This window comes from Leptinotarsa decemlineata, unplaced genomic scaffold (assembly GCF_025532065.1).
Source record: "Leptinotarsa decemlineata unplaced genomic scaffold, Ldec_3_MD MMD2_tig00026363_RagTag_RagTag, whole genome shotgun sequence".
Taxonomy (NCBI): domain Eukaryota; kingdom Metazoa; phylum Arthropoda; class Insecta; order Coleoptera; family Chrysomelidae; genus Leptinotarsa; species Leptinotarsa decemlineata.
This window is the reverse complement of record NW_027412706.1, coordinates 1457111-1483953: the sequence shown is the minus strand read 5'-3', so window position 1 is coordinate 1483953 and position 26843 is coordinate 1457111. Positions and strand designations below refer to the sequence as shown.

General features: G+C 36.2%; 1 protein-coding gene across 2 annotated transcripts in view; it reads right to left on the bottom strand.

The window, feature by feature from the left end:
- The window catches only part of LOC111510172 (deleted in lung and esophageal cancer protein 1), a 90447-nt gene that overhangs the window by 47512 nt on the left and 16092 nt on the right, over positions 1-26843 (bottom strand). For both annotated transcript variants that reach the window (XM_074185128.1, XM_074185129.1), the window contains exons 7-11: positions 19160-19384; positions 18999-19108; positions 18763-18948; positions 16941-17037; positions 16808-16887 (exon numbers count right to left, since the gene is read on the bottom strand). In XM_074185128.1, coding sequence (XP_074041229.1) covers positions 16808-16887; positions 16941-17037; positions 18763-18948; positions 18999-19108; positions 19160-19384 — 698 coding nt within the window. The remainder of the gene's footprint in view (positions 1-16807; positions 16888-16940; positions 17038-18762; positions 18949-18998; positions 19109-19159; positions 19385-26843) is intronic.

Below are 26843 nucleotides of genomic sequence, written 5' to 3'. Positions count from 1 at the left end.
TTCAAAGAACTTTGAGATTCTATTTTCCAAGACTTTTTCAAAAATCTTTGAGGAAACGGATAAAAATGAAATTGGTCTATAGTTTTCAACACTTTGTTTATTTCCACTTTTGAATAGTGGTTTGATGATGCCAAGTTTCAAACAATCAGGAAATTTTCCTCTTGTAAAACATTTGTTGATGATAAAAACTAGGGGTTTAGATATTTCAGAGTTCAGGTGTTTGACGGTTTCAGATCTAATATCATAACAGCCAGGCGATTTCTTCCGTTTCAGATTTTTGATGATATCAGTTATCTCAGTTTCGGAAGTGGGGGTTAGAAAAAAAAATATTTTCCAAGTAATCGAGAGCTTCAACAAAATTTTCAGGTTCTTTTATTTTTGATAAGTCAGAAATTTGAATTTTTTGAGTAATTCAGTTCCTAATATATGGAACAATTTTTTTTCGCACCGAAGGAACGTATGGTACGCAAATTTGTTTAAGCATATCGATAGATATACTTTTTGAAGAATATATTCTGAAATTTTCATTACCAAACTATTTTTGATAAGTGAGAAATTTGACTTTATTGAGTAAGTCAGTTTCGAATATACGGAACTATTTTTTTTTGCACCGAAGGAACATATGGTTCGTAAATCTGTTTGAGCACGTCGATAGATATACTTTTGAAGAATATATTCTGGAATTTTCATTGACAAACTATTTTTGATAAGTCAGAAATTTGACTTTTTTGAGTAATTCAGTTCTCAATATACATAACTTATTATTTTTTTTTCGCACCGAAAGAACGTATGGTTCGCAAATCTGTTCGAACACGTCGATAGATATACTTTTGAAGAATACATTCTTCTTTTTGAGTAATTCAGTTCCGAATATATGGAACTTTTTTTTCGCACCGAAGGAACATATGGTACGCAAATTTGTTTAGGCACGTCGACAGATATACTTTCGGACAATATATTCTGAAATTTTCATCGACAAACTATTTTTGATAAGTGAGAAATTTGACTTTTTTGAGTAATTCAATTCCGAATATACGGAACCTTTTTTTCGCACCGAAGGAACATATGGTGCGCAAATCTGTTCGAGCACGTCGATAGATATACTTTCGAAGAATATATTCTAAAATTTTCATCGACAAACCATTTTTGTTAAGTGAGAAATTTGACTTTTTTGAGTAATTCAGTTCTGAATGTACGGAACTTTTTTTTTTCGCATCGAAGGAACGTATGGTATGCAAATCTATTCGACACGTCGATAGATATCCTTTTGAAAAATATATTCTGAAATTTTCATTGACAAACAATTTTTGATAAGTGACATATTTGTCTTTTCTGAGTAATTCAGTTCCGAATATACGCAACTATTTTTTTCGCACCGAACGAATGTATAGTACGCAAATATGTTCGGGCACGTCGATAGATATACCTTTGAAGAATATATTCTGAAATTTCCATCAACAAACTTTTTGTGATAAGTGAGAAATTTGACTTTTTTGAGTAATTTAGTTTCGAATATACGGAACTTTTTTTTTCACACCGAAGGAACTTATAGTACGCAAATCTGTTTGACCACGTCAATAGATATATTTTCGAAGAATATATTCTGAAATTTTCATCGACAAAATATTTTTGATAAGTGAGAAATTTGACTTTTTTGAGTAATTCAGTTCCGAATATACGGAACTTTTTTTTTTCACACCGAAGGAACTCATGGTACGCAAATCTGTTTGAGCACGTCGGTAGATAAACTTCCGAAGAATATATTCTGAAATTTTCATCGACAAACTATTTTTGATAAGTGAGAAATTTTACTTTTCTGAGTAATTCAGTTCTGAATATATGGAACAATTTTTTTTCGCACCGAAGGAATGTATGGTACGCAAATTTGTTTGAGCACATCAATAGATATACTTTTGAATAATATATTCTGAGATTTTCATTCACAAACTATTTTTGATAAGTCAAAAATTTGACTTTTTTGAGTAATTCAGTTCCGAATAAACGGAACTATTTTTTTTCGCACCGAAGGAACGTATGGTACGCAAATTTGTTTAAGCACATCGATAGATATACTTTTGAAGAATATATTCTGAAATTTTCATCAACAAACAATTTTTTATAAGTGACAAATTTGACTTTTTTGAGTAATTCAGTTCCCAATATACGGAACTTTTTTTTTCGCACCGAAAGAACGTATGGTACGCAAATATGTTGAAATATGTCGATAGATATACTTTCGAAGAATATATTCTGAAATTCCCATCAACAAACTATTTTTGATAAGTGAGAAATTTGACTTTTTTGAGTAATTCAGTTTCGAATATACGGAACCTTTTTTTTCGCACCGAAAGAACGTATGGTATGCAAATCTGTTTGAACACGTTGATAGATATACTTTCGAAGAGTATATTCTGAAATTTTCATTAACAAACTATTCTTGATAAGTGAGAAATTTTATATTTTGTGAATGAGTCTTTCCTAGGCATTCGGTATTGTTCAACGCAGGATATTTCAAATGACATACTTTTTACAAGTCATAAAATTTTTACCGAGAAACCAATTTTCCAGTTCCCATACGCTACCTGTTTCGGTACAAATGAATTTTTCTTGAATAATATTAGACTCTTATTTTACATTTTTTTTCGGTATTGATGCTTGTATAGGGACAGTTAGCTGATATAATGAGTTTATGTAGAATGCTGACTCATTAATTCGACATGTTTCAATAATATATCGTGTTTTCAAAATGATAACATCGAAATACAGGATGATGTTGTGAGTAACTTCATACTAATAGTACAGTGGGTGAGGCAGAACTTCGATGCGAATTCGTTCAATTTCCTGACGATGATTTGTGAAACGTAGGGACAAGATCGTGGAGCAAGATCGGGCCTCTTCTTTTGACCAGTGCCGGCTGCTGCTGACACATTTTTTGATACATTTCGTCGACTTCCTTGCAATAAAACTCTGCTCTGATGGTTTGGCCCGGTTACAGAAAGTTATAGTGAATCACACCTGCCGCTGATCACCGTACAGTAACCATGGTCTTTTTTGGTAGGTTTTTGCCTTTTGAAAGTGACTGGGTAGCTCATCGGTGTCTAACCACTGTTTTGAACATCTTTGGTTGTCGTGACGATTCGATCCAGAAAAGGATCGTTTTGCTTTTACAAAGGCAAAGGAGAACAGACTCCGAAATGTGACAATTTCTGTCGGTCGTTTAATCATTTGCCAAATGCCTGGTTGATCATGCGGTAACGCTCAGGTTGCCCGTGGGCTGGGCTATCTATCGAGCGTGTCCCCAAGTGGCGGATAGGGAAACGGCCAGGGGACTGGAGGCCCTGTCCGGAAAGCCAATGTGGCCTTACGGACGGGGTCGCCGGACTCCTGGTCAGTGGCAGAAATAAGTAGGGTGAGGGGCACTGAAACTCCCCAAAAGTCTTCGCAAAAAATGTTACCGTGGACCAGCCTACCCAAGCTAAGGTGTAAGGAATCGTGCCGATAGCTGAATGGCCGCATGGTGATACGCGGTTACAAACAATCCCCTTGGGGAATTGGGTGAAATTTCATTGTAATCAGCCTATCTCTGGTAATGCGGGAATCTGCCAGAGGTGACCAACTCTTCCTTGCTACACACATGAATGAAACAAACACAAAAACAGAAATAGCAAAAACAAAAACTAATCCCGAAGCTAGACAGAAGTGCTTACCTCAATCTAATACGATGGCTGGGAATGATTAGAAATGTCCACCCCAATGTACCGCTTGGAATGAGGTTGGACATAACAGATCACCTCGTGATGTAATACAAAGGCCAAGGCGTAAGCGCATTTGCGGCGCCAAGGCCAAAAGGAGAAAGAGATCGAAAGAGGCAGGAGTGGCAGCAACTATAAGCGCACCCGCCACCTCCAACAGCAAGGGCACTTCCTGCGGCGAGCGCCAAGAGCTCCGCCTTAAAAAAAGGCAGGGAACCGGCTGCCCCTGCAGGAAAGCTCCCTCACTTGTGCACCTCTACGGAGGGAACCCCGGGAAGGTTGAAAAAGCCTCGCAACGACAGTAATGTCGCTGAGGTCCCTGTAAGATACCTCAAGGTTGCCAAAGATAGTGTGTGTTCAGCGAGTCTTGGCCTACACCTGCCAATATGAAGGAGATGTTTCGTGACGTATCCACCTTTCTGGAAAGGGCAGGATGGACGATGGCCTAGAAGGACAACTGTTCGAGAGGATTCACAATGGGTCACGTGTGGCCTGAGTGCTGTGGGTCTACACTCACTTAGTTTGTTTCTGAAACTTCTTTATAGTTTTCATTTTGGTTACTCGAGTTCTTCTTTCCTTGCAATGAGGCTGTTTACTTCCTTGCAAAGGAGGGTGCTGCATGTATTTTCATCGGATCAGAACCTGTCATTGGCATCGCTTTAGGCTTTGCCAAACAAAGATTGAATACCCGGATGGCAAGAAGATTTATGGACTTCTGGCACAAACTTTCAGGATTGGCTCACTCCAAGCCGTTTATTCACCGTTCGAAGTTGAAGACCAAACACTTGTTGGACTGCAGTAGGGATGAACAACAATGTCTAACAGGCCTTCTTACAGGTCACTGTCATATGAAACATCATATGCAGAGACTCGGACTGTCGGAAGACAGTGTGTGTCGCCTCTGATTGGAAAGTGATTAAACAGGAGAGCACATACTTTGTGCCTGCCCCGCTGGGGACCGAATCACGTTTTTAGAGTTCGACAGAGCGGTACTCTTACCATCTGACATGAAAAACTACTCACCATATAAACTAATCGGCTTCGTTAAGAAGCTGAATTTATTTGGTCTAGTGTGAATAGGTGTGAGCCACAATATACCCTTGCAGGTTGCGTTGGAGGGTCGAATAGACCCATTTACTTTGGAACTAACCTAACCCAACCTATCATCCTTCTTTTGAAAGTTTTTCACGGTTTTTTTGCTGATGAAGAAGTACAAAGCCAATTTTTTTTCATTTGTTGTAATTAAAATTGAAATTAGATTGATTTTGATGTTTATTCATTCATGTTTTCTATATTCCCTTCTGAAGATTCATTTCCAAGATATCAAGATTGTATGTTTCTTGGAAAATAAATGATTATTGATTAAGAAACGACTGCTATTCAATTCACTTACTATTAAAATTGTAATTCCATCTCTTCAAACTGAACGTGTTTATTTAAATCATCACAACACGTATTATTTCATCACCGGTAGATACGAGTTTGTTTATTCAAAGCTAGTCGATTATCTCTAGATTCATTTAAAAATATCTTTAACGTTCTGCAATAATCGATGTGGAAGAATTTAACACGTACAAGGCGATAGAAAAAATGATTCACACGATGTGTCATTTAGGATACTGCTTTAAAGGACTCATACAGAGAAATGAACGGACCAACAGAAAAATGATAAATATCTTAACTATACATATCAGAATCACGTTTTGATAATTGAATTTGTATTGGTTCAGTTGAAAATTTTCTGTACAATACTTAATGTATTAATACTGCTTAATACAATAAATTGTATGATATTCACTATAAAGGGTTTTACAAAAAGTGCGACTAGTGTTTCGCTATACAATAGTTTTCTCATAAACAGTGTTTCGCATAAGCAGTTCACGCTTGAGAAAGCTTATTTTGTTTGTAAGGCGAGACACGTGACGCGGTTTTTGTAAAACCCTTTATAGTGAAAATCATACAATAAATTGTATTAATTAGTTTCAATATGGATTTTTATCAAGTATCGGCCAGTTCTATTCAATTAACGAATTAAAAGTGAAAAATATTTTTGTAAACAAGATTTTATTGAAATGTACTAAAATGTACATAATGAACTAAAATGTACTAAAATGGATAAGCTACAGTGATCTACGGTGATGAAGCTACAGTGATTTCTATAAATCTCCCAGTCAGCAGTAACAAATTATATGTCATCACAGTTTATAGGACACCAAATAGTGACGGTGGGATTTTTATTGAAAAAATGTATGACCTGATGTGTTATATATACTCATGCTCAAATCAGTACTCAGTATGTGGTGATTTCAATATAAATATATTTACTGACAATAATATCTATCTATCTGTTCAATGAATATGGCATGAAAAACCATATAGAACAAGCCACACGAATCACCGACAAAAGCTCTACCTGTATTGATCTTATGTTTTCAAATATTTCATTGTGTTCAAAATTGGTAAAAGATAACCACATATCGGATCATGCATTCCAAATATGCCAATTTAGTCTGGATGTGGAGAAAAATGAAAGAACAGAAATACAAAATAAACGAGATTACTCTGAAAATAATATTATGAACTTTTAAAATCTGGTCGAAAAAGAACAATGGGCAGATGTTTATTCTTCTTCCACAGTGGATGATAAATTCAGTAACTTTTTCAACACTTCCAAATTCTACTACGATATCTCATTTCCATTTAAAAGAACGCAAATAAAGAAACGCTGTAAAGTCTGGTATACCAAAAAACTGAAAGAACTTCATAATATGCTCTGTGATATGACAAACATTATTGAAAGTTCATCAAATATGACCTTTAAAAATAAATTTGATGCATTGAAAAAACTATATAAAGAAAAACTAATGCAAGAAAAGTATAATTACAATGATGAAATAATAAAAATGCCTCAAACAAGATAAAAGAAAGTTGGAAGATTATTAACTAATCCAAAAATCATAGTCAAAATCAATCAGTATCAAAGCTCAATTATAATGGAGAATGTGTGACAGATTTGAGGGAAATTTGTAATCACTTCAATAATTTGCAATGTCCCCCAGTTAATAATGATAAAGTCAAACTAATATCTCATTTCCATCATACATTATTTCTCTCTCCTAATAATGCATATGAAATTGAGGATTATATTATGAAAACCACCAAGAAAACAGCTGAAGGTATTGATGACATTTCTGGAAAACCATTGAGATATGTCAGAGAACATATAAAAGAGTCACTAGCACACTTAATCAATGAAACGTTCGATACAGGTCAATACCCAACAAATTTGAAAACTTCCAAATCAGTACCTATATATAAAAATAAAAGATCCAAATATGACGTTAATAATTATAGAAACATCTGCTAAAAAAGTCAGTTATCAAAAATTCTCGACTTTGCTTTAAATTGCCGCCTCAAGAAATTTTTAGAACACCATAATTTTGTGTTGAACTATCAACACGGAATTAGGCAAAATAAAACAACATCAACAGCAGTAGCAGAACTCTGTAAAAACATTTATAACTATTTAAACAACAAGCAAAATACAATAGCTCTATACTAGAGCATTTGATATTGTGAGTCATGATACTTTGATAGAAACGTTATATCGAATAGGAGTTCGAGGAGTTGCGAATGACTGGATTACAGCATATTTGAAAGATAGAAAACAGATTGCAGTATTGAATAATAATAAATCAGAAGAAAAAACAATCAATATGGGTATTCCACAGGGTTCTATAATGGCTTCAGTACTCTTCATCATTTTCATGAATGATATGATTAACTCATGTCCAAGTGCACAAAATATAAATATGTATGGCGACAATACCAATTTTTTTATATCAGAAAAATCAATATGTGATATGGTACTTAGAGCCGATACTGTAGCGAATTAATTCTAGAACTGGTGTACTTACAATGGTCTAGTGGTGAGTTTGTAAAAAACATGTTTCATGCAGTTTCTAACGAAAAATCTGAATAGGAATTCTAGTTTATCAATAAGAGTAAATTATAGTAGCATTGAGTAGATTGATGTTGCTAGCTTTCTGGGAGTTATATTAGATAATGAAATGACATGGAAAAATCATATAAACGAAACAACCACCAAGCTGAGTAAAATCTGTTTTGTAATAATACAACTGAAAAATACTGTATCAATTGAAACTCTGAAATTGGCATTCTATGGATTGGTTCAATCAACACTCAGTTATGGCCTAATATTTTGGGGTAGCTCAAGCTACCTAAATCAGATATTTATGATCAAAAAAAATCATCAGAAGTATGATTGGAGTCAAGCCTAATACATCTTGTAAATCAATTTTTTCAAAGATAGGTATTCTCACAGTGTATTCACTATATATATATATATATATATATATATATATATATATATATGTATATATATATATATATATATATATATATATATATATATATATATATATATATATATATATATATATTTCAAATTACTCTGAATATTAAAACACAAGAGAATTCCATTCTTAAAAATAGCAGTTTACACAAGTAAGATACAAGAAAAAGTGGTAACCTACATTAACCATACTCAAGATTAACCATTGGGCAAAACTCGTACATATATAAAGGTATTGTCTGCTATAACAAATTTATAGATTTGTTTAATAGCAAAATTGATCCTGCCGATCTGAGAATTTTCAAAAACTCCCTGTACAAGTATTTAGAATCCAGGGCATTCTACTCATTAGAGGAATTTCTGGAGACATGAACTGATATGTTGTAATTAGGTATATTTTTATATATGTCTGTATTTTGTTTTTATACTTCTTCACGTACTGATTTTTATATGTAGACTAAATACTAAATTTATATCATATTTTGTGATGAGTCCAATAAGTTCAGTACTCCTTTTTGTAATAACTTCAGTTCTATTCTATTCTACATTAATAGTAATTTTTTACACAAAGATTTAATGAATATTGGTATGGATGGAATAGGTATTGAAAACTTGAATATAAACTAAAAAAAATTTAAATAATTTTTCACATATAGGGTATACTTGAAGACTGGCTATGAATCAAATCATCTAAAGGAACAATTCGTTCAGGCCAGTCTCAACTCGCTACACTGTAAGTTAATGGTCTGACACCCATCAGAAAATGACTACTCCCCTGGCTAATACCACGAAGGGCGTTGGATTATAACCGACAGATGTCAGTGCAGTGCAGAATTCTTCACTGAAGTTATTCCTGCATATATGCTGTTGGCGATACAACTGCCGCAATATGAAGTATGCCCTCTGACTATATGTGAAAAGTTTTCTTCCTTTATACGAGTGATTGGTAAAATTTTGGATATGCTATTGGTTACTTCGTTCACTTAAGCCGCTTCAGCCTAGTTCGAAGAACGATACTCTGAAGGAATTCGATTTTCAATTATCGGAAATCATCGACTTTATGTTGATGATAGACACTACCTTGCACTGACGAGTGGCCAAACAGCCCGAAAGCGGTCTGCAAGTGTGTTTCAATAATTGAAAATCTATTGCGGTAGTTGTGTCGCCAACAGCATATGCAGGAGTAACTTCAGTGAAGAATCCTGCACTGACACCTGTCGGTTATAATTCAACACCCTTCGTTGGATTAGCCAGGGGAGTAGGTGTCAGACCATTAACCTATAGTGTAGGGAGTTGAGACTGGCCAGAACAAATTGTTTTTTTAGATGATTTGAAGTATGAATAATTGAAAAAGAAAACATAACTGAAATAATCAATTTGAGCCAAATTATCCAAATTTAATATAAAATCATTCAGTTGATTCTGGCTATATAAAAATTATTTGAACCTGTTTGTTCAATTCAATTCATGAAATACTTTTTCAATTGTTTTTTTTTTATTTGAGAGCAGTTTTAGGTTTTTTTATTTTTTTAGGAATTGTTTTATATATTATAATTCCATCATGATGAATCGAGTTCTTGTGATGCACTGTTTGGAACCCTTTGTTGTAGTAATGAATGTTACTGGAGTTGTTTGCCAACACCAAACCTATCAAGTTTGATCTTCCTCTTGAAGATGATCACTTGTTGATCGAAAAACGTATCGAGATGTTAAAATAACGGTTTGGTCTTGAAAAAAACTCCAGTAATATTCAAATCGATTTCTATCCAAAATTATGATTGAATTTATTAACTGATAATAATTATGTTTGATTTGTGTTATGATAATGAATATTTCGGAACATTCCAGAACATAACAATATAATGAATGATTTTCTTGTGACATATTTTCAATTTTGCGATAACTCCTAAGATATCAAGTTCAAGTTGAAAATCATAAAATGAAATGCTTTAGACAACTATATAACGTATTTATTTGATAAGGGTTATTATCTTATCAGTTACCACACTATATTTGACCATTATTTCAAACATTAAACTAGGAATATTAGGCTATTCTTAAAAGAAAGACATATGCCAACCGGATTTTTTTGTGAACTCATAGAAGAAGAACAATATGTAGTGAATCATTTTGTTATATATCAAAGGGATTCCGTACCTAGGAATAACATCATCATATTTCAACCAATTCATACCAAATATTGATAAATCATACATAAACCTTCTTTCTTCTTGTATGACTCCAATCATTCGTAAAAAAATTATGAAAATCCGTTCATTAGTTTATTGCCTTCAAACATACATACGTTTATTAATTTTCAATACATAAGTAGTGATGATGAAGTAGGTAGGTATAATTCATTTCACTAGAAATAATTTTCTATAGTGAACATTGAACTCATTTCATTCGTTAGTGTGTAAAATTTTACTACTATATTAGTGTTTTTAAATGCTAGTGGCCTAACTGTTAGTAGTACGTAACTATTACCGGTTAGTATTATATTACTACCTGTTATTGTTCCTATGCTGAACTACCTGTTTTTTGAATATAGAATGAGGAAAATAACTTTCGTCCCATGAACCGAAACCGGTCGTAACAAATAATAAACTTGGTAGAAATTAGACATCAGTTATTTTATTTATTCTATATTTGAATTTCTACAAAATGAACAAGTAACCTGTTCTTTTAGTACCTCTAATTTGTTATGTATTTTCTCTATGTTAGTATCTATCCCCTTTATTTTTCTCTGATATTTTTCTATTCTTCATTCAGAATTATCACGTATAAGACATATACACATATTTTTCAAAGCGAGCTTATATAGTCCGTTTCGTTTGACCAACATATTTCTTAGCATTTTTTTCCAACTTCTTATTTTTCGGACTGCCCTGTCTGGGATTAACGAAATAAGCTGCGAGAATGGTGATGAGAAATATGTTGGTCAAACCAAACGGACTATATTAACTCGTTACAAGGAACATGTTCCGCATATTCGGTTTCATAGACCGGAGAAATCTAGTGTCACTCAGCATGCCATAGAGAACGACCACAGAATAAGTGGGGAATGTTTAAAATTATGGAGACCGGTACATGAAAACAAGTTTCTGGATGCTTTCGAAAGCTTGGAAATCGAAAAGTGTGGAATGAGTTCAATGAATAGCGACAAAGGTCTTATTTCGAACAGCCATGTATGGTCTTACATGTAATAATTCTAAATAAAAAACATAAAAATATAATTGTTCCTATGCTAAACTACCTGTTTTTTAATACTTCTAATTTGGTTATGTATTTCCTCTATGTTAGTGACTATCCCCTACTCAACAGGTAGAGTTAGGTAATACTAAACGATGGTAGAAAAGTACTATTAACAGGTAGTAGTTAGGCCACTAGCATACACTAACATAGTAGTGAAATTTATCCATAATGAACTCCTGACGACGCTAACTTGGTTAGCAAAACGCGCGGTTCTTCTGGTGCTGGGAAAGTGTTTTCAGTAAGTTCATTTCACGTCAGAGGTTCCAATACGAACTATCAATCTATCTAAGTAAACTGATTTTTTCCAAACTTAACAACTAACAGCCTAACTGATCAAGTCAAAAAAAAGTTTGATAATATTTTTGTAATCTGGAAATCATTCAAAATCTTCTCAAGAAATACGTGCAATATTATAATGTTTTCCTAAGAACTATTGCAGTTAGAGCTAGCTACAACCCAATTAAACCAAATTTGAATAAAATGTAATCATTTAATTGTTTTATATTATAGTTATGAATACTATTAATTCGAATAATAATAAGTGAATGTATGAAATTGGTTGTTGGTATTCATTATATGCGACTACTACACAAAACCTTGATATGAATAGGACATAGTTTCGAAATATTTTTCGAATTATACCAACAAACCGTTAGTTCAACGAAATGTAACATGAGAATACACTTCGTTGATCTATTATGCAGTGTTTTCAAATATTTTCAAAAACAATCATTCAAAGTTTTTAATTGAATTTCGAATGCATTATCAAATTGTGCACCTATAAAATACTCAACTGGGACAGAATGAAGTGCGGACACCCAGTACATTAATGCATTATTCGTGTTCATAGTTTTGCCCGAGAATACCTACCAGTGTGGTAGGTATTCTCGGGTTTTGCTTACCTAAGTGTTCACCTTTATCAGTACACTCTTTTAAAATCCCAGACAGCATCGAAAACTTACTCGATAGAATACAAAGAGAGTAAACGTGTTGATTGAAACATGAATAATAGAGTCATGTCGGCCGAAGACCAGGAAATTTTCTGGTTTTTCTTTATACTGATCATTTTCATTGTGATTATAGTAATAGCAGAAGGTTTCACCGACTACCATATACTACTGGAAAGACATAAAAGACGAATAAATACTCAAGAAAATGTTCAAGCCTGTTTCTGTTGTCAAGATGTATCGTACTGGCGAAATAATATGTTTGAAGATTATGAAAACGAACAAGAAATTGAAAGAATGGTAAATCGGTTCAGAGGAGATGGAGATACCGAAGAAGGTGACAGCGGAGTTGAAATAGAGCCAGATAGTAGTTCCGAGGGTGAAAATGAATAAGTGTCAATGAGCAGACGACTAGGGAGATTATAGACTATTATAGAGGATTTATTTCGAGAGTATCGTTAAGAAAGTGAGTGAACTGCTGAAAAATAAATCATAAGTAGTCTGTCCAAGAAGCCAAAATATATTTAGGAGAAAATTCTAGCAGTTGTTTTAAAAGTGTCTAATCATTTATAAAGTGTATATTCATGAACTGGAGATTATAGGAAGTGTGCTCGAGATGCTTCAATTGAATTTTAAATGAAAAAACCTAATTCATGTTTATTTATCAAATAATCCTAACAAAAATTTGTTTACAAAAGGATACTAGAAAGTAGGCACAGATAGTTGAATATATAAACATATTCTGAAAAGATTTTGAATATTAGGTTACAAAGAATTCTAAGAAGGTTCTGATAATGGTAATATTTAAATTTGGTGAATTTGTACTGGTTTTGAAACAGAAATTTTGGCGGCCTACGTCCCTAAAGAAATATCAACAGAATAGAGGCTAGCCTGATGATTTAAAGTTAATTGGAAATGTACACAGCTGAGGCTTTTGGAAAATTTACTAGAAGTTCATGAATTCGTATCAAATAAGGTGATATTCGTTTTATTATACCACATTTCAATATTTTTTGATAATATGAACGCTATAAGACTTTCACTGAGCTCATATTTTTGGTGAGTAGAGCATGGGAACACCCTGGTGTTCAGTAACCAAGTTATCAATTAGATACCGAAAACCCTATATATGCTTTTTATTAATTGAAAGGGTATATTTTTAGGAGATCAATTTTTGATAAAGAAAGGTTTTAGCTTTCTACTTCTTCATCTTGTGACAAAAAATGGTACTGAAGAGCCTATAAGGCAAGTGTCTTACGGCGAAACATCCGGGTGTCCACCAGTGAGGATGACAGTGTTCCATGTAAGCGAAATTTTACTTCCTTGATTATATCATGTACAAACGGAATAAAAATGTTTCTCGTTTAATTCAGCGATCATATAAATGTATTTGTTTCGAAAGTATTTTTCTTTGGTGTAGTTCAATGTTTATATGAAAATAGCTGTTTCGAGAGGGCTTTGTCTTCCAATTTGTGTTTGAAAGTTACTTCTTTGCATGATATACACATCCTTTTATTGAGTTAATTTTTGAAATTGCATCCTTCCTCTCCTTGGAAGACTTTCACATTTTTTTGTACCAAGATGGAGAAGTAGAAAGCCGAAACCTTTCTTTTCCATGCTTTTTATTTATATAAAATGAAAAATGAATTTATACAAATTTCTTATCATCGTGCATTCATATAACCCGCAAAAATAGTACATTTCTACTGTTTTTTGGGTATATAACCTTTCACAATCAGAAAATTAAAAACTAAATCAATAGAGAAGTGTATTAAAAAATAAACTGAAAAGTTCACCCCGAAAAGTTACTGCGTAATATAAACCACTGAAAAGTCCAATCAGTCAGTAACTTGTATTCATAATTTTGTTCCTATAAATTATAAAAAAATGTAATACTAATACTTAACTTTCTTTAATGATCTACATTTCGGAAAACAATTACAATTATTACATTCCAGCAGATTCTTTATTGAATTAGTTTTTATTTTTCAGATTGTTCAGTATTTTTCAGTAGAAAGTATCAAGTCCTCTACAAAAACAATTTATTTCAAAGAATGAGAATATCACAATTCCGAAAAAAATACTTCCTTATTGAATTCTTACTGCTATTTCTTCAGTTTCCGCAATTCAGAGCTGATTTGTTCTGCAAACGTCAAATATTTATGATTTATGAATGTAAAATATTTTGAAGCGAACTTAGTATATGTTTGAAGGTGATAGACAATGTTTCATGATGAATTTCACTAGTTCGGACTTTCATTGTCTAATATATAAAATGATTTGAAATTCTTGAAATAACTGAAAAAGAAGAATTAAGAAAAATAGCTGTAAATAACAATTATATTAAGCAAAAAAAAACCTGAAATGAAATAATAGTGAAATAAAATACAAGTAAAAATAAAACAATTGAACAAAACTCAAAAATAAATAAATACAAAATGAAAATAAATATAAAAAAGTTAACAGATTTGAATCCAAGTTACTTCACGACGTTTCGACTGTTAGTATCCACAATCGTCTTCGGGTGATGACTGATGGGTCGTTCGAGTACATTCACTTATCCCCGCTTTCCATTTAATCCGCTTCACTGGTTCAGTGGGAGATGACCGTTTGGAGGGAGTTGACCATTTTTCGCTCGATGATGGATTCCATATATTGCGTATTTCTATGCTGGCTTGGCTGAATACGTTGTTGGACAACATGTATGCGGCTTCCTTTAATTTTCTTCTAAACCAATGTTCCTCTCTGTGTAAGCAGACCATGTTTGGAACCATCAACACAACATCGAGTGGTCCCAAGCTGAGATCTTACAGGGATTTCAAATCATTGTTTATATTAGATCAGACAATGGAAGTCCGAACTAGTGAAAAACTTACTATACTTACTACATATAAATTACAGTGAAATGAAATATTTTCTATTTATTTATTATATATCTAATCTACCAAATTCTGGTCCTGTGGAAATAACTTATGAAGAGTAATATAAGAAAGAAATATCATTAATTACCAAGGATTATGATTGATCGTCATTTCAGATGGGAACATCAAATGTGTTCTCACATTATCACAAGATAAGGAACAATTTTTTCAGCGTTACTCATCTTGAAATGGTATATTATTCAATTTCAATCCCAATTAAGTTTTGACATTTTAGGTTGGGGTGGTGTGAGAAATAGTCCAGAATTTAAAAAAATTATAGGTATATAATAGAGAAGTAAATACACAAATCGTAAAAAATGGATAGTTTTTACAAATATTTGAATATAGGGTGAACATCATTCCGAAAGACCACCCATACGATATTCGAAATTGAAACAGCTAAAAAAATATTGATTGAATAAAATCAACAATAAATTATAAATATATACATGAACTGAAATTTTTAGAAGAGATTGATTTTTGGTATAGAAAGATTTCGGTTCTCTACTTCTTCATCTTTACACAAAAAAAATGTTGACATTCCAAAAGAAGAAAAGCAAAAAATTTCAAAATGAACTGTTCACAAAGATGTGCAGATCATGCAAAAAGTAACATTCAGATACAAAACTGAAGGAAAAAGCCTCTTGAAACAACTGTTTCCACATAAACATTGAATTACACGAAAAAAAAATTATGGGATGAACGCAAATGAGGATGACATATACTATTTTGTGTGGCAATCCAGTTAATGATATCTACTTCAATTTGATCATAAATAGAAAGAAGAGTTTTTTCTGTAATTCAATGATAATATGAAAGTAGTTGTTTCGAGAGGGATTTTTTAAAACAGTGTTGTTTTCGAAAGTTACTTCGTTGCATGATTTACACATCTTTGTGAAGTTTTATTTGAAATTTTTTGGTATTATTTTTTCGTTTTCTCAAAAATACGGCTCTCAGATGCAACTATTATGGAAAATTTAATTATATCGGTATTTGTTACAGCAACTATACAAATAGCCACTTCTTGTAGTATTTTTCATAAAGTTGTCATTTATTCAAAACTCGTCAATTTATAAAAATTGAAAGAAATCACCTCAAGTGCTCTAGAAGTAATTCTTAGTTTTTTTGGTTGGCTTTCTTTTCGAAATATGACTTCATTTTTTCAAAAAACACGACAGTCATATCATTGAGAAACTGTGACTTCTGAAAATAGACATGAATTTGTTCGTATGTTATAATAAATTTTATAATAATGGAGAAAAGTACTTACCCTTTCCATTACATTACTAACAGTTCTGAAGAGTTCAAAAGAGTTTTATAATTTTGACGTTGAATGGAAAAATACGTCGCACTGATATATACAATTTCAATTTCTATTGACTAAATACGTGCCAAAAATCACTAATTTCAGAAAAAAATACCGTAGCGAACGTTTTTTTCTTAATCGTCTGAGCATTGCACTTTAGATACATGTAATCATTCCACCTGGTAATGTTCATTTTCGAATTAGTGTTATATTTAATTTTGTAAATAAAGGTGTCACTGTGGATGACTTACCTTTCAGGTTGATCATTAACTTCCACAGGAAAGTCTATGGAGCAGGCTATTTCAAGTTCTGTGATTTGAACATCAACTGCCTAAAAATAATTCAACTGGATCAGATGAAAACTATTGTTGTAAATATACTCACTTCACTCAATGTATTTCCGGATATATCTCTTTTTTCGATTACCGTGAATGTCTCAAATTCCGAAATACTCGCCAAAGGAATATTCAGCAGGAACAAGCTGAGGACAAACCGATTATGAAAGTTCATTTCAAACTCATGATATTTGAAGAAAGTGTTCAACAAACATGTACCATAAGTATTTTTTTTATTCAAAAATTTTCTGAGAATTGCATTGATAACAGTATTCCGTAGCGATTTCTGGCATAAAAATATTCATCACGTAGAATATTAGTGATTTGGTGATACTAATCTACTAATTGAAATTGATTCTGATTAGTATTGAAGGAATTCGAAACAATTTAATTAGATATGGTGGAGGAGAATTCTCTTCCAAATTGTTGAGTTTGTGAAATTATACCACATAGTCTGGTGTATTTTTCACACAAGATTATTCTGGCCTGGAAAGTGTGGCCTTTTTCGCGATGATGTTGGAAGAGAGATGGGGCTTGATCTAATTTACTGACAGCAAACTTAAGATTGAAACTCTTGCGGAGACCAGTGACAACACCTAGCGACGTACCGCGCGCTTCGCCCATTTTTCGGTCGCCATAATCGTCCTTTCGAAAGGACTATTCACAATGTGGTTGATAAATTTGAGTCCACTGTTTCAGTAAAAGACCGACTAACACCCATACGTCATCGAAAGGCTAGATCTACCGAAAACATCGCCGCTGTCTGTGAGAGTGTGCAGGATATTCCGAGTCAGTCAATTTCGCGTCGCTCACAAGAACTCGGTCTACCGGAGACCACAACATGGCAAATTTTGCGTCCTGACTCGGGTCTGCACCCGAAAAAAATTCAACTGACCCAGGAACTGAAGGTGAACGACCATAGAAAACGACGTTTGTTCGCTAAATTGACTCTGGAGCAGTTGGCAACTGACCCTAATTTTCATCGAAAAATCATCTTTAGCGATGTGGCCCGTTTCTTCAAGATGAATTGGTACGTGAACAAACAAAATTGTCGAATTTGGGATGATACCAATCCACATGAGATCCAAGAGCGGTCAAGGCATCCCGAAAAAGTCACTGTTAGGTGTGGATTTTGGGCTGGCGGCATCATTGGTCCATATTTCTTTGAGAACGACGTTGGCCAGGACATCACTGTCAACAACGAGCACTATAGGTCGATGAATACCAGCTTCTTTCAGCTTGAATTGAATGATATAGCCACCAACTACTTGTCAACAGGACGGCGCTTTGTGCTACACAGCTCATGCCTCATTGGATATTCTGCACGAGCGATTTGAGGGCATGGTCATTTCATGTGGAGGTGATGTGAACTGGCCAACGAGATCGTGCGATTTGACCCCATTAGACTTTTTATAGCGAGGTTTTCCCAAGTCGCAGGTGTATAAGCTACAAACCACAGAGGTCCTCAAAGCCAACATAACCTATGACATCGGTCAAATTCGGCCTGATTCATGCGCCAAAGTCATGAAAAAATGGACGTTTCGGATGCGCTCCACCGAGAGAAGTCGTGGTGAATATTTGAACGATGTTAAATTCCACACAAATGGTTTCATTTGAATTTTAAGACAGGGGTCGCTCAATAAAAGACCCTGTATAACGCAAAAGTTTATGTAGAAGTATTCTGTGATTAAGACCTTTGTAAAATTACAAAATACTGCTCCACCAATATATTTGATATTTAAATTTGAAAATTCATCTTCCAGAAGTTTGAATATTGCATCATTTGTATTTTTATATTTTCAAAAATTTAATTCAACACTTATAATGTATGATGTTTCAAAAGTTGTGAAGTGTTTCCAAGAAATTTTTACCTGATGAATAAACTGTGGTATCCACTTGCGGAAGCATCTGGTAAAATTTCGAATTCATAATCTGTCGTGCTATAAGGAAGCAGGCTTCGATTTTCGTTTTTCTGCGTTATCCAATTTTCTTGTAAATCATGTATTCCATAAAGATCCTTATTTCGAAATTTCCACAGACAGTCCACATATAAAGGACTGAAATAATGAATCGTTATGATATTTCATATATAATTTGATATTTCAACCTTTTATTATGAACTGTCAGTGTAAAATTTCTTGAACACTTATTCTCTATGTTCCCAAAGTAAATGCAAAAGTTGTCAACATCGGATATGTCGATGTTATCTGGGAGAAACTAAAAATTGAGAAAATTAATAGAAAAATCAAGTTTCTGAATCAATCCAACATCAATCTTGATGAAATTTCTTGAAAACTCCACAGCATCCCCCATTATTTCCAATTGTTGAAAAGAATTATTATCACATATGACGTACAGGGTTTCGATGTTCAGTCCTGGCCTAGTTGGTTGGAATATAATGTTTACCTCTATGATCTCATCGGTATCAATTTCGAAAAAATTTGGGTAAATCCAAAAATCTCCGACGAGAAGCTCCATACAGTTGGATATAGTCTGTAAAATTGAGAAAATTGATTGTTATCAGTGTCATCCTCATAACATATTCTTATCAGAGCATATAATGTTGTACATGTTGAAGCACACCTCAACAATGGCATGTTAATGAATAAGACAACAAAGGTCATGTCGATCGCCTTACAAAAAATCTCAATTATGAGATCGATAGAAAACACAAACAATGAAAAGAGAATCGTGAAGGTGATCCATTGTAAAGACCTTCTCAAGAACTCGATCATTGCTTCTCTCTGCAGCTCCTACTGTGAACAAATTATTCAAGCCATAAAAGTATAGATTCTCATGATCCTATGGAAGACGGCGCTTAATCAATCTGTGGAATCGTGGATCTATATAATTTTGTAACTATTTACTACCATTTCATTAAAACACCACCAGCACCAATTGGTGTGAAAATAAGTTGAGTTGAAAATTTATATTATATTACATATATATATATATGTTATATATATTACATATATATATATTACATAAATTGACATATGAAACTTTCAAGATGGCGACTGGTTGCCATCTGGGGAAATAATTAAATGGAAAGGAGAGGTTTTGTGACACATCTTTTTGAAGCTCCTGACAAATGCTTTACAATCCTTAAATATAATGTCAATATCTTCACCTACTACAAAATGGCGGAACATTTAATAATTTCCTGAAGACAAACACATTAATATCTATATTTCTATTCGATATAAATATTCCATTTTATCTGCCATATAGCAATTCCAACAACCCGATAAGTTTTGTTAAGTTATTTTTCGTTTATAAAAACGACGAAAAATGTTAGTACGACAATGAACATCGTTTTTCAGTTAGAACAACGATTTTAGTTAGATATTTAGTTTTCGGTTTCACTAGTAGTAGGGTACCACGTCAACAATCTCTAAAATGGTCAAATCTCGTCCATTGGAAGAAAAAAATTGAAGTGATTTTTATTTACGGTGCGACGTGTAACTTTCACGAGACCCAAAAGATTTTCAATGAACGTTTTCCGAATCGTCCTATCTGTAGAATATATTTAAGGCAACTTGTATCCAAATTCACAACTACCGGTAGTGTACATAAAAAAAAGCCCACAGGTCATCCGTCCATTATGGAAGAACAGCAAGTGCAAATAATTGGTGAAATGATAGTAAATCCTTAACAGTCTACTTATCCGTCGCGAATGTTTGTGAGGTGTCTCCATCTGTGGAGACTTTTGAAGGGGAATAGGTATCATCCACACAAAATTAAAATGGTACACCAATTAACTGAAGATGACCCTGTTCGAGTAACAGAATGCTGCGAAATCATGACGGAAACCATTGCAAGGCATCTTATCTATCAATATTTGTTTTAGTGACGAATGTACATTTTTTTAAACGGCAATGTTTTAAACGGCAATGGCATCAACCCTCACGTTTTCCGGAAAACACATACCCAATATCCAGAAAAAATTAACGATTGGGCAGGAATATTGGGAAACTATATTGTTGGCCCTTTATTTATTGATCAAAATTCAACAGTGGAACTGTACTTCAATATGCTGTAAACTACTATTGACTCTCATCACCGAAATCGTCGAAGCGAGTCCTAATGAATTTGATATGGATATTGTATTCCAACAAGATGGTGCACCACCACATTACTCCGGACAAGTAAGAAACTATTTGGATACTACTTTTCCCGGTCGTTGGAGTGGCCGTCGAGGTCCTACAGAATGGCCAGCTCGCTCGCTAGATTTGACACCTTTGGACTTTTTTTATGGGGCTATTTGAAGTAAAAGGTGTACGAAACTGAACCTGCTTCAATATTTGATATACGGCAGAGAATAATAAATATTTGTAGAGATATTGACGTTACTGTGTTCGAAAATGTTTGGCGTGAAATATCAGATAGACTGTTCATATGTCAAGAAGTTCAAGGCAACCATTTCGAGCATCTTCTGAACTGATCTCAAGCTTATTATCTCATATTATGTAGTTAAATGTCAATGTATTCAGGCAATTATTAAAAGTTCCGCCATTTTGTAGTAGTTGAAAATATTGACATTATATTCTAGGATTGTAAAGCATTTGTCAGGAGCTTCAAAAAGATGTGTCACAAAACCTCTTCACAGATGGAGACACCTCACAACATTCGCGACGGATAAGTAGACTGTTTAGGATTTACTACCATTTCACCAATTATTTGCACTTGCTGTTCTTCCGGAATGGACGGATGACCTGTGGGCTTTTTGTTATGTACACTACCGGTAGTTGTAAATTTGGATACAAGTTCCCTTAAATATATTCTACAGATAGGACGATTCGGAAAACGTTCATTGAAAATCTTTTCGGTCTCGTGAAAGTTTGGCGTCGCACCGTAAATAAAAGTCGCTTCATTTTTTTTTCAAGGAAGTACTTGATTTATCAAGTACTTCCTTGGTTTTTTCTCATTTTTCTCACATATATATATATATATATATATATATATATATATATATATATATATATGCGAGCGCTGCTTTCGACAGCTGGTCATGCTGTCATCATCTAGGCTCTACTCAAACAGGAGTTATAAAGCTTCAAATCCCCGTGGGTTGGGCTACCTATCGGGCGCGTCCCCAGGTGGCGGATAGGGCAACGGCCAGGGGACTGGAGGTCCTATCCGGGAAGCCAATGTGGCCTAACGGACGGGGTTGACGGACTCCTGGTCAGTGGCAGAAATAAGTAGGGTGAGGGGAACTGAAACCCCCAGAAGCCCTGCAAAACATGCCACCGCGGACCAGCCTACCCAAGCTAAGATGTAAGGAATCGTGTCGACAGCTGAATGGCCGCAGGGTTATATGCGGTTACGAACGATCCCCTTGAGGAACCGGGCGAAACCTCATTGTAACTAGCCTTCCTCTGGTAATGCGGGGCTCTGCTAGAGGTGACCAACCCTTCCCTTGCTACTCGTGGGAACATACATGGACACTAAGAACAAAAAACCAACCAATCCCGAGGCTGGACAGCAATGCTCACCTCAATTTAGGGCGGGGGCTGGGGATGAACAGAAATGCTCACCCCAAGCTACCGCTCAGAAAGAGGCTGGACATAGCAGAACACCTCGCGATGTAATGCAAAGGCCAAGGCGTAAGCGAATCAGCGGCGCCGAGGCCAAGAGGAGGAAGAGAGCGAAAGAGGCAGAAGTGGCAGCAACTATGAGTGCACCCTCCACCTCCTCCACTCCATCCTCAACAACAAGGGCACCTCTTGCGGAGGGCGCCAAGAGCTCCGCCTTGAAAAAAGGCAAGGAACCGGCTGCCACCGCAGGAAAGCGCCCTCACGCGAGTACCTCCATGGAGGGAACCCCAAGAAGGTTGAAGAAGTTGCGCAGCGACAGAAATGTCGCTGCACCTTCCAAAACCTTCGTGGAGGCCGCCTTGAGACACCTCAAGGTAGCCATCATAGATGAGACTAACCCGTACGGTAAGGTTACCGCAGAACGAGAGAGTCTCATCAAAAAACAACTGTTGGAGGAGCTGGACAAGATCATCTTCTCCGCCTCCAGCAACAACAGCAAACCGCCCACGTTCAAGTCGTGGACATACTCCGGTGAAATCATCAGAGTGGTCTGCGATGACGACGTGACGTTAGAGTGGCTGAAGAAAGCCACAATGAATATCAAGCCATGGGAGGAGGCATCACTTGCGGTCGTCAGAGTGGATAAGCTCCCGAAGCTTACCAAAGCCTCACTCTGGATCCCGGAGGACGTCCACAAGACGACATCCGGTGAAAAGGAGAGGGTACTGGGTCGGCTAAAGGCGCAGAATCCTGACCTGAAGGTAGCAAGATGGTGCACCTTCCATCATGAGGTTAAGATGAACCCACAAGGACACCTCTTCGTCTTCGGGATCGGAGAAGATGATATGGCTGTCCTGAAGAAGAAGTCGATGAGGTTAAGCTACGCGTTTACCTCACTGACTATTAGGGCAACAGTAAAAGAAACAGAGGGTACCTCGGAAGACCCTAGGTCCTTGGGAGTTGAACCACCTAAAGTGGATATTGACCCCAAGGCCACCATGGGTCCCGAAAAGGAAATCGAAGCATCTGAACAGATGACATTCGATGACCTGACGGAGGAGGCACCCAAAAACAGCGAGGCCACCTCCCCCTCAGCAGGGGAGCAGATGGACCTCTAAAGGTAACTTTGTATCCAACAACTGTCTCATGGGCAAGGACGTTGGAAAAAAAGTAAAAATAATACAATGCAACCTCCAACATAAAAAGGCGGCAACGGCAACACTATGTCGCCACCTTGATGTATTGGAGGAGGCAATAGCTTTGATCCAGGAGCCCTGGATAATAAAGACAAAATTACTGGTTTCAGTAGTTTAACTGGTCAAATTTTCAGCTTACCAAGCAACCAGCAACCTAGGACGGCTGTCTACGTTCCTAGGAAATACAGAGCGTTTCCGATGGCACAATTCAGCACCTCAGATCTCACTGCGGTCAAAGTTGAATGTCCAGTTGGGAAAGGCAAATATATGGCGTTGATAATCGCATTGGTGTACCTCCCTTCAGATGCAGCCACCCTACCACCGACCAGAGAAATGGAAGTACTAGTGGACCACTGCCTCAACCAGAGAGTGGAGCTCATATTGGGTTGCGACTCAAACTCTCACCACGTGAGCTGGGGCAGCAAGGATATCAACGCCCGAGGTAAGTCACTATACGAATATATAATACAGAAAGATCTAACAATTTTGAACAGAGGCACGGAGCCAACATTTATTAATGCCCGTAGCCAAACGTTAATAGATATCACGCTCACGACAGCCGAAATATCAAACAAAATCCAAGACTTGCAAGTCTCGGACCATATCTCTATGTCAGACCACCGCTGGCTGACCTATACGATAAACCAGGATTTCAGGACTACTGTAAAATCCCGTGACCCGAAGAGGACGGATGTAGCTCTCTACAATCGACTCTTAAGAGGAGCTCTGCGGGAAACAGAGGTCCTGACTCCTGGCAACAATGAAGAACTGGAAAGGTACACAGTATCTATCCACAACAAAATAGACACTGCCTATAAGGAATCCTGTCCAATGAGGATGGTTCAAACGCATGGCACAACCAACACATGGTGGTGCCCTGAATTGGAACACCTCAGGAGGACATCGAGAACGACCTTTAACAAGGCAAAACGTACAAGACTCGAAGAGGACTGGGTTATATATCAAGCCAACCTCAGAGAGTTTAAAAAAGTCTGCAGGCGAAAACAAAGAGAAGCCTGGAGAGCCTATTGTGAGGCAGTCGAAGATTTTCCACTAGCTTCTAGGCTACAGAAGGCACTCTCAAATGACCACCATAAGACTATTGGCATCCTGACGAGGGAAAATGGCGACAAAGCCGCCAACCTCCAGGAGAGTGCTGAGATTCATATGGAAACTCACTTCCCAGGTTCTGTCTTTCCTGGAACGGCAAACTGGACGGATGTATCAATAACACCCTCACAATATGACTGGCAATATGCTAGTACAGTAATTGATGAGGACAAAATAAGATGGGCTATATCGAGCTTTTCCCCCTTCAAGTCACCAGGGCCTGACGGTATAAGACCAGCCCTACTTCAGTGGGGACTGGACACGCTTATGCCACACCTGGTTGGAATATTCAGAGCCTCTCTAGCTCTGAGTTATATTCCCAGTAAGTGGAGAGAAGTAAGAGTAGTATTTATACCCAAACCAGGTAGGATGGACTACACCCTACCAAAAGCATTCCGACCAATTAGTCTCACATCGTTTTTCTTAAAAACCATAGAGAGGCTATGTGAGCGGTACATAAGAGATGAAGTACTTGTTAACAACCCACTTCATCCGAATCAGCATGCATATACCCCGGGAAGGTCTACTGATTCGGCCCTTCACCATGTGGTTGGCAGAATCGAGAGATCATTGGACAACAAAGAATCCACCCTAGGTATATTCATAGATATTGAGGGAGCGTTTGATAATGTACCCCTGGTAGTAGGAGAATGGATACTCCAGATGCTCTCTAGCAGAGCAATAAGTATTAATGTAGAAGACATCACAGTTAAAGGATTGGTCATGAGGGGATGTCCACAGGGAGGGGTCTTATCACCCCTTCTCTGGAACATAGTTCTGGATACCCTAATTAATCACCTTAACAAAAATGGATTCTACACAATTGCATACGCAGATGACATAGTTATCTTGCAGACCGGCAAATTTGTAAACACACTGTGCAATAGAGCGCAGGATGGGCTCAAATTGATAGAAACATGGTGTAAGGAACACTCACTGTCGATCAATCCCAAGAAGACTGAGATGGTCCTTTTCACCAGGAAAAGAAGTTTAACGGGCTTAAAACCTCCCGAAATCTTCAAAAGCCAACTAAACTTCTCTGAAGAGGTGAAATACCTTGGTATTATCCTCGACAAGAAGCTAACATGGAACTCTCATCTACAGAGTAGAGCAAAAAGAGCATACGTGGCTTATGAGCAATGTCGGAGGACAGTGGGACGCGCATGGGGTCTTTCACCCCGTGTAGTCGCCTGGATCTACACTGCAATAATAAGACCTATGTTAACGTATCGAGCCATTGCATGGGGACCGAAAGTTCTACAAGCAACGGCCATCCAAAAATTATATCAAATACAGCGACTGGCTTGTTTAAACATCACAGGAGCCATGAGAACTACACCAACCGCGGCAATGGAAGTAATCACGGGTCTGACCCCTCTAGATCTGTTCGTTAAGGAGGTTGCGTTAATGGCCATGGTACGATTGCACACGGCTGGTGTAAACCTAGAAGTAGGAATGGGTCGATTGAGACTGGGCCTATGGCGGGAAGCGCTTACTGCGCAACCTCTGCTGCAGGCAACAAGTGATGCAATTGAACCCAGGTTTGTGTTTAATAAACCCTACAAAATACAAATTAAGCAGAACACAGAGTCAGATGCTACAAATGCAATACGGATTTATACAGATGGCTCAAAAACCAAAGAAGGTTCGGGATGTGGAGTGTACTCCAGATCACTAAGCCTAAGGATCAAATGGGGAATGGGAAGAAATACCAGCGTGGTCCAAATAGAACTGGCTGGTATCTCAATCGCCACAAAAGAAATAACCAAGAAAAGAATTTCGGGCAAAAACATAACAATCTGCACTGATAGCAGACAAGCACTATTAGCCTTGAACAGACACCGTGTTACTACAGAGCTAGCACTAGAGTGCCACCAAGATTTAGCCAAAGCCTCGGTAGATAATAACATTATCCTTAGGTGGATTAAAGGGCACGAAAGGAGTAAAGGTAATCGCATTGCCGACTCTTTAGCCAAGGAAGCGGCTGGACTAAGAATTTTAGGACCAAGTGGCACCCACGGCCTGATGACTTCGACAATTGCGGAACTAGTCAAATGTTACACCCATGCTCAATCTTTAAAGAGATGGGATGAAATCAAAGGATGTAAT